This window comes from Citrus clementina, unplaced genomic scaffold, assembly GCF_000493195.1.
Source record: "Citrus clementina cultivar Clemenules unplaced genomic scaffold, Citrus_clementina_v1.0 scaffold_6, whole genome shotgun sequence".
Classification (NCBI taxonomy): domain Eukaryota; kingdom Viridiplantae; phylum Streptophyta; class Magnoliopsida; order Sapindales; family Rutaceae; genus Citrus; species Citrus x clementina.
The window spans coordinates 5,213,647-5,223,306 of record NW_006262139.1 but is presented as its reverse complement, the minus strand read 5'-3'; the positions used below and the strand labels follow the sequence as shown (position 1 = coordinate 5,223,306).

General features: G+C 37.8%; 1 protein-coding gene across 1 annotated transcript; it reads left to right on the top strand.

Moving 5' to 3' along the window:
• The first annotated feature begins 3,522 nt into the window (after window positions 1-3,522).
• LOC112097303 (bromodomain-containing protein 4-like) lies at window positions 3,523-4,011 on the top strand. Its single transcript, XM_024182488.1, has one exon. It carries the CDS (start codon window positions 3,523-3,525, stop codon window positions 4,009-4,011), a length of 489 nt encoding a protein of 162 aa, XP_024038256.1.
• The last annotated feature ends 5,649 nt before the right edge of the window (window positions 4,012-9,660 follow it).

Here is a 9,660-nt window from a genome sequence, read left to right as displayed (position 1 = left end):
GTAAAATTTTGGTTACAGGAAGTTTGATTTCTAAACAAAGGGAAAAAAAGTTAAAAGAAAGTAAGATTTATTTTACAAATTTTACGGTGCTCGTAATAATTTTCTTTTAAATAGGACACTGTGCTTGTAGTAATCAAAAATTGTTTTTAATAGCTTTTAGTTATAGTTCTAACTTCTACCTAATGAATTTATGTTTTTCTTATTGCATGAAAAATCAATCGGCTTTTGAGTTATATGCATTTTTTTTCTTGCAACAGACCTTAACAAAGCTGTTGTTTTCAAGAAATGCTTTTACAAGAGAGGACAAGGAGAAATTTGAAGTAATTTGGAATTCTCCATTTGGTTTCCTTGATTTGCCATTTGGCTTGTTGGCATTCTCTAATATGTAATATGTTTGTGCTATTTTTGTAGAAGTTACGAAAAGACGATGACTTATACTTGATTTGCTATTTAGCAGGTTGCCATTTAGCACTGTAAGCCCTCTTGGTAAGATTGCATTATTTCATCCGTGAAAGCAGTAAGTTGCCCAATTAATTCATTTGCTTGCATCAATTTGCAATATTGTTTTATGTGGGTATCAATTGTTATGTTTTAAATGTCCTAAAGTACAAGAAATCAAAAGAGAGAAGAGTACAAAGACATGGGGTGTGTATTAAACAGACTAATTTATTGCGTCAAATTGGATATTACAATTTACAGAATCAGTTAAAAAAATGAAATGACATGAAAAATGAAAAATGTGTATGGCATATGTCATTGGCTTGGTGAACATGTACATGTATTTAAGTGACTTTAAACAAACAAAACATAGCTTTATTTTGTAATTTGTATCTTTTATTTAAAATTGAAAAGGTTAATCTTGCATTATCCCTACAGGGCATTATCACCTAGTTTAGATTAATTACATGCTTGGTACCTAAACTTTAATGCATTAAAAAAAAATATTTATCATTTAGCTATAAAGCTTAGGAGTTTTCATGCACATGTAAGAAGTTTGTGTATCTAGTCTTTATACTTTTTTTTTGGGTTAAATTTCAAACAGTGTTTAAAATTTTAATCTTAATACGTTTTTCTATTCTATAAATGTGCAGCAAAATTCTTCAACAAACTGTGGATGAAGTCAAAAGAAATCCTTCATAGCTAGCACATGTCGACTTTTATGAAACTTGCATTTTTGTCTCGTCTCCCATGGGAGTAGCTGAACCCATTGAGGTAATGTTTAATTTAATCATTTCTTGATGGTTTATTAAAATATAACATATATGTTTTGTCTTATATTATGTACCTGTATTTTGGATTTGGAATTTCTATTAATTGACTTCACTTTTTACCCATAAAATGAGAATATAATTATACTCTTGTAGCTATTTTGAGCCACAAACATAAAGAATGTTCACCTTAGCAAAAATAAGCTCCACCCTTTTTAAAAAATTGATAATGCATCGTGTCTATGTGAATGATTGAGAGATCTTTGTAATTGATCCGATGATCTTTCTTCAATGGCATCAAAGCCATACCCATCCTTGAAACTTTCATGTTTTCTAAATCACCGTTTTCCTGACCAAAATGGTATAATTTAAGGCTTTTTCTATTTTGCTCTCTAGAACTTCAGGCGCAGAGAGAACTTCTCATTCATGGCTTCTATTTCATCTTGCCCTCCTGTTACTCTTTCTTCTACTCTTTCTTTGCCCAGATCTTACACTTCTCATACCACCAATAAGATTGAAAACCTTGTCGAATATTCCTATATCCCTGAATCAGCCCAAATCAGTGAGTCCTCCTACCCTCTTATTAGCCCTTATCAGTTGTACAAACGATCTAGCTCCTTTACCTACAATATCCGCACCCTCATCTCTACCAGATGCCCTCACCCTAAAGAATATATCCACTCTTCCCGCCTGGATCATTGTGCTCTTCAGGCCACCTCTGCTGAGCAATATGTCACTCTGGAGATTCCCTCCGAATTGCTCTCCAACTGGAAACAAGAAGGTTATACTCATCTTCATCTTGGAGGCATCAGATTAGTCCTTACTCTTCATGGAAGAAAAGGGTTGCCGGTTACAGCTCGCATTGCTATGCTTGACACCCGGTTTAAACAGTACCAAGATGCTGTTATTGGCACTGTTCTTACAACCCTCCATGCAGGAAGTGTTTTACTTACCTTTTACCCAAACTTCAATCTTTCTCTCCAAGATCCTAACTTGCCCACAACCTAGAAGGTTCAAGTCCAAATTCAAGGTGTTGAACAAATTTCTTCTGCCAAAATTGCCACCTTACACCACCAATTGGTCTATAGGCTTCAAAATCATGCTTTAGATCTACCCACTCCTGAACATCATTCTGATACCCTCATGGTCTTAGCCGAATCTGACCAGATCCCAACCATAATCCAGATCCCAAGATAAATTCTCCGTCATGAGCTCATCAAGCTTATGCCTCTTGAATGGATCTCCAACTATGAATAGTTCCATAACAATACAGCTCCAATTCAGACCTCTGAAAGCATGTTTGAAAGACGCCAAGATGGTACAGTCCGAATGACTTTTAAACCACCTCCTAGTGCTCCACAAGAGCCTTCTCAGCTCTCCTTTACCTATTCTTCGATGATCACAACTGTCTAGACAGCCCAAGAAGATCTGCCCATTTCCGGGTTCAATTTTGAAGGCTACCCTGTTTATCCAGCCAAGCAAAATGGCCATTTCCTATGGGATGCCCCTGGCTCAGGCATGTGTGACCCAACTTGTCCCTGCTGGGATGATTGGGATGAAGACGATGATTATGCCACCACAAGGAAAAAGAAACCCAATAGGAAACAACCTCCAGTTTCCTGCCACTACTATGATCCCAAACCACCACAAGATCCTCCACCTCCACCAGCTCCACTACCCTTTTACCAAAATGAACTCAAATGGATTGCAAAGCATTGCAAATCTAAGACTCCATCACCAATCTCACTTCCCACACCACCACTCACTTGTATGATGTTTTCATCCACTTCTTCAGACTATTCTTCCTCTTTGCCTCCTTTAGACACTCACACAGATTCCCAACGAAATATTGTGTCCAAACCCTTTGTCCCTTCACCAATTACCTCATCTGGCCACCTAGAACCTCCCAAACCTTTTGAATCAGTCCTCAACTGGCAAACCCAAAATGCTAGAGCACAGAATGATACTTTGTTGAATATCAACTCCAAAGTTGAGAACATCAGTTTACGAACTGAACAACTTGAGACAAAAGTTGAATCCATCTCTGTACAGATGCAGCAGATCCACCAAAATCTCCAGTCCCAAATTACCCAACTGGATTCTGAATTACGAGCTATGCTTGCCCAGCGCTATTATGGCCCAGAATTTGACCAAAAGGAAAGGGAAATCAGACGCTTAAAAGCTGAGCTTGATCAAATAGAATTTGAAAAACAAAGACCTACCATTTTTACCACATCACCTCCTATCCCTATGCTTTCCATTTGCCTCTATGCTTTCCCTCATCAGACAGTATGATCCTTCCAAGTTGTTTGGCATGACCCATACTCTTTTCAGAGACAATCCCTTACCACCACCACCTAAACCTAAACCAAAGCCTAAACCTCAACCGCGACCTGTCACATTTCATCCATCATCCATTACCATCCCTGGCCAATACTCTCCTGGTCATACTCCGGCATCGCCACCAGTACCTCCTCCCCCAACTGAATCCCAACCACCTTCTCAATCCAAAGATAAACAACCAATGCACCAGTTTAGTGCCCATACAATCGACCACTCTTCTACTACAGATGACCAAACTTCTGATTCAAATCTAGCTGTTTCTGATAGCCATACTGAGACTAACACAGAATCTTCAGTATCCACTAGTGATTCTAAAAAGTCCTATGCTGATATCACCAGAATCTTGATGGCCCAACCTGATCACACAGATTCCCAACGAAATGTTGTGTCCAACCTCCTCAAGGCCAAGCCTTTTATGTTGAAAAGCATTCTGAAATTGTTCGAGGAAAGAAACGCCTAGTCATTGACTATCAGCCATTAAACATGTTTTTACAAGACGACAAGTTTCCCTTGCCCCGTCGACAAAACATGTTTACTTTTCTCAAAAATACCCAGATCTTTTCAAAATTCGATTTAAAATCAAGTTTCTGGCAATTAGGCATTGAACCCTCTGAGCGTTACAAAACTGCTTTTTGTATCCCAAATGCCCATTTCCAATAGACCGTCCTACCATTTGGCCTAAAACCGCCCTATCCATTTTCCAAAAATCCATGGTCAACATCTTTCAGCCTATTCTGCATCATGCCTTAATTTATATTGATGATATTTTACTTTTTTCAGGATCACATGATGAACATCGTCGGCTGTTAACTCAATTCTATGATATTGTCCAACGTCATGGAATTATGTTATCGGCCAAGAACAGCACCATTGCTACCGAAAATATTTAATTCCTTGGTATGATCATAAAAGATGGCCATTATCAGCCAGGAAAGCATATTGCCCAAGAATTGCTTCATTTTCCATATCAACAACTTTCCAAAAAGCAAGTTCAACAGTTTCTCAGCATCATCAATTACATTAGAGACTTCATCCCACATGTGATCACTACACTCATCACCTTTCGGCTTTATTGAAAAAGAAGCCCCCAAAATGGAATGCTGACCACACAAATGCTGTCACTACTCTCAAGCAGATTGCATAAAATCCGCCTCCTTTAAAGTTGATTACTGATGGAAAGCACATATTGCAGACAGACGCAAGTGATGACTCATGGAGTGCCATCCTCCTTGAAGATATCAATAGAAAAGAACACTTTATTGCTTACACTAGCGGACAATTTTCTGACACACAAAAGCATTACCATAGCGTGTTCAAAGAAATCTTAGCGGTAAAGAATGGCATCAAAAAATTTGAGTATCATCTGATTGGACACCATTTTCTCATCTGTATGGATAGTTCAGCCTTCCCCAATATTCTCAATTTCAAAGGTAAAATTGTTCCCGAAAAAATGTTACTCAGATTAAAAGATTGGTTTTTCAAATATGATTTTTCGGTCAAGCATATAAAGGGATCCCAGAACCTAATCCTTGATATGCTATCCATACTTTCAAAACCAGAAAAACCTCTCACCTTGTTTTCCACTACATACCACTTTCCGATCATCTCCATGGCTATATCACTTCCCCCAGAAGCTCTCGCCAAGAAAACTTTTCCCTTTAATAAAACCTTTTCTTCTGTCTTTGCCATCCAAGAGTTTGCAAGAAAAGCTCTCTTTCGCTTCTTCATGAAAGCCTACCTTGTAACAGAACCCTTTCCATTTTCCACCTTCCACCCAGAAAATATGTTCCTTACACGTTTAACCCTTGATCCATCCAGAGAAACCACTGAAGATGTGTTATGGTACATCTGGTGCCTAACAGTCCTTTATGCCACTAAGTTAGTCCTACCAATTACTCCCACTTTGCAACATCTCCTTGACCCAGACCAAGCCACCTCTCTTACCTGGACATTACTTGAATGGTTCTCCCCAATATCATGGTGGAGAAAGAAGTTACAGCAATTGTCAGAGATTTACAATCTTGAACGTATGCCTGCCTTTGAAGCACAACTGTTCACATCAGTATTTATCATTTATAGGCCATACTTCCAGCATCCCGACATAAATCTCTTTTGGACTCAAGACCAGGTATATGAATGGTTTACTGCACCCAGCTGTCATTGGCAATGAAATCCAAGATGTCCTTCACAACTAGCTTTGCCAATTAAACCACCAACCTCCGCCACTTAAAGATATCTTCCACACCTCCTTAAGCCCACAACATGACCTCCTCATGATCCCCACTTCATCCGCCATATCTAAACCTAAGTCCACAGGTATCATCATTAAAGAAGAACGACCCGACTACACTGACTTTCTACACCAAGACTCCCAAGACCCATGGGAAGACTTCCTTCCCCTCAGCCAACATCTCCAACAATTTCCACAACCATCCATGAATGAACTAGGATCCTCATCCCAACCTCCTAAAGCTGACACGGCCACTAAACCCTCCAAAGTTGACAAAGCCACTCAAACATCACCTAGGCCAGGATACCGAAGAGATTGTCCTTATCTCCCTTGCCGTGGTCCCCACTGTAAGCATCCAAAGCTCTTCAAAACCTTTTTCCCAAAATCCAACCGTGACACTGACCCCGATGAAACTGAAGGCTCATCCGAAGACGATTACATGAATCTCCGCTCTCTATAAAGTTGTTTGTCTTGTTGCTTTCAATAAAGTAGTTTGTCTTGTTGTAATAACTATATTTTACTTTATGGTTTTGTCTTGGCTTGCCTTACGCTTTTGCCAGTTGTAAAAGTCTTTGTAAGCATGCTTTATCTTTTGTCCATTTGTCCAAGTCTTGATCGGTGGGCTTGCTTTCTAAAAAGGTGTGCTACAGGTCATAATCACTTGAGAAGTCATGTTACTTTTGCTTTTGAAAAAAGATAGGGGTCCTGTTCTATCTTCTCTGAGAATTCTCCTATATAAAGGATTCTCCCATTGCTTGTAAGATATAGAAGTTTGAAGTAATAAACTCTCGTGTGTTTTTATCACTATGAATTTCTAAACCTCTCTCCTCTCTCTGCAAATGAAGCTCTCTGGAGAAAGAAAAAGAATAAAGAATTAAATTTATTCATTTTGAAACTTAAGGAAGTATGATGATTTCTTATCTGGTTTGGTACCCTATTTTAGACTAAAAGAAAGTCTGTTTTGGGTTATATAACCCGAGATAAAAAATTATTTAAAAGTTTTTTCTGATTTCCCATTTGAGTATATCGACGGGAAACCAACGATGTAAATTCCAGAGGTGACCTTGAATAGGCACTAGTCTGGTCTGCACTGTCGGATAACAAGTCACGTACTTTCAATGGTATCATTGAAAGATCGACATTCGTCACCATTAATATATTCTACAATAGATTCGTGCGCTTGCGAGTTTAATAAAATTTACACAACAAGTTTTTGGCGCCGTTGCCGGAGAGGTAAGTTATTTTAATTCATAAAATTAATTTTTGTGAATAATTTCTTTTAATTGTTTTCTTGTAATTTTTTTAATTTAAAAAAGAAAAAAAGTGAATCTGCATTTAGAGGTAAGAATTTCTTTTCTTTTTCTCTTCTTTAAAATTCTATAATTTAATTTTCAAGTTATTTTTTTTCTTTGTAATTTTTGTTTATCTTACTAATTTATTTTTAGTTAATTTATTTCACGTATTATTTTTGTGTGTTTTTATAGTAAGGTTGTAATAGCGTGATAAGGTTAGTATCGTAATTTCTCCTTCTTCTTTATTTTTATTCATTTTTTCCCATTTATTTTTGTGTTCTTTGCACGCATGGTCGGAGGTCATTATTACCTAATCTTGAGCCTATAGACCTTGAACTTGAAAAAACACTTCGCACACACAAAGACGTTAAAAATAAAATGAATTTGCAACAACAACAAGCACCACATGAGGGGCCATTTAAGGACTATTTTAGTCCCTTAACTAATTTGAGCACATCATGCATAAGATACCTAAATGTAGCTGCTAGGAGTTTTAAGTTAAAATCTAGTGTGCTAAATTGTCTCTCAACATTCTATGGCTTAGAAAATGAGGACCCATATAATCATTTGAATAATTTTCATGCTGTTTGTAAAACTTTTAAATACGAGAATTTTTCAGATGATGATGTTAAACTTAGACTATTCCCATTTTTTTAAAGGATAAAGCTCGTTCATGGCCCAATACATTGCCTGCTAATAGCATTACATCATGGGAACAAATGGTTATAAAATTTTTGAATAAATATTTTCCAGTGCATAAAACAAATGCTATTCGCAGGGAAATCTCAGAGTTTACCCAGAGAGATGACGAGTAGTTTTTCGAAACATGAGAGTGATTCAATGGGCTACTCTTGAAGTGTTCACATTATGGGTACGAGAACACCAATGCCAATACTTTTTGGAGGAATTATTGCCACACGTGGAAGAATGGCTAATGGCAACAAGTGGAGGAGAGCTAATGTCAAAAAGTGCATAAGAGATTTAGGAATTCTTCCAGCGACAAGCAGATAATTCCCAACAACGGAGTTGATCGCTCAGGAATACGAAAAGAATTAAGGGAGTGAATGAGGTTCACATTGGCGAGTCAAGTTTAGAAATTAAAGAAGTCAAATCGATAACTGAAGGCCTCTCTCGAAAAATAACATCGTTATCGACTGCTAAATCAACAGAACCACATGACCATGACTCATATCCAGATCAAGCCAATGCCATAGGTGTAATGAGAAAGCCATCAAATTATAACTCATACTCCAACACATATAACCCTGGATGGAGAGACCACCCCAATTTTTCATGGTCTCAAGGATTCCAACAGAATAGACCAGCAGCTCTAGCTCCACCAATGCAACCAATTCCTTAAGTTCTTCAAGCCTCTCAGCCCCCATTTAGACCATACAATCAGAACCAGAACTACTCCCAACCCAGACCATGGGAGGATGCATTCCAGAATTTCAAGAATGTTACTCACTCCACGATTGAGTAGCAGAATCGCACCATTGATGAACTACGAAATGAAATGAGAGCAGGCTTCAACTCACAAGCCCAATCAGTTTCAAGCCTCGAGAAGATGGTGGGACAACTTGCTTCTTCAGTTCAGACCTTGGCAATAACTGTTGAGAAAGGCAAGTTTCCAAGTCAACCAGTGCTTAATCCTAAAAGAGTGCATGAAATAAGTACCAGTTCACCACAACATCACTGAGAGGTCAAAGTTGTCATGACCTTGCGAAAAGGAAAAGAAGTCGACAACAAAGTGGAGATGCCGGTGACGAAAACAAATCAAATTGTACCTGTAAATATTGAGGACTCACCATCGGAGGAGAAAGAAGAAACCGACCCATGAGAATATATTCCTAAAGCTCCATTTCCTCATAGGTTAGCTAAAGGAAAGAAGAGAAAATCCACAGGTGAGATTTTTGAAATTTTGAAACAGGTAAGTGTTAATATCCCTTTGCTTGATGCTATAAAACAAGTGTCATCTTATGCCAAGTTTCTTAAAGACCTTTGTACTAAAAAGAGAAACATTCTCGTTCAAAAGAAGACATTTTTAACAAAAAACGTTAGTTCTATACTATAACATAAAATTCCTCTAAAATGCAAAGATCCAAGCTCCCCCATTATCTGATGTAGTGTAGGGAACCACAAAATTTAGAATGCTTTGTTGGATTTAAGAGCTAGTGTAAATCTGTTGCCTTATTCAGTATTCATGAAACTTGGACTGGGTGAATTACACCCAACTTCAGTAGTGTTACAGCTTGCAGATCGATCCACAAAAATACCTCGTGGTATTATGGAGGACATGCTTATCCAGGTAGACAAGTTTTATTTTCCTGTTGATTTCATTATAATTGACACTCAACCAATCTAGGATTCAAGGAAGCACATCCCCATTATCCTAGGCCGACTTTTCTTGGCAACTGCGGATGCTCACATTCAATGCATGACTAGAAATATGCAGTTGTCCTTTGGCAACATGACTATGGAGCTAAACGTCTTTAACATTGCCAAACAATCTCACAATGCAGATGATGAAATTGTTGATGTAGATTTAATAGAAACATTTATACCTTAGTGATGACCCTTTACAAAC

What these genes read in the sequence shown, in the direction of transcription:
- LOC112097303 (XM_024182488.1), top strand. Translation starts at nt 3,523, where the DNA reads ATGACCCATACTCTTTTCAGAGACAATCCCTTACCACCACCACCTAAA.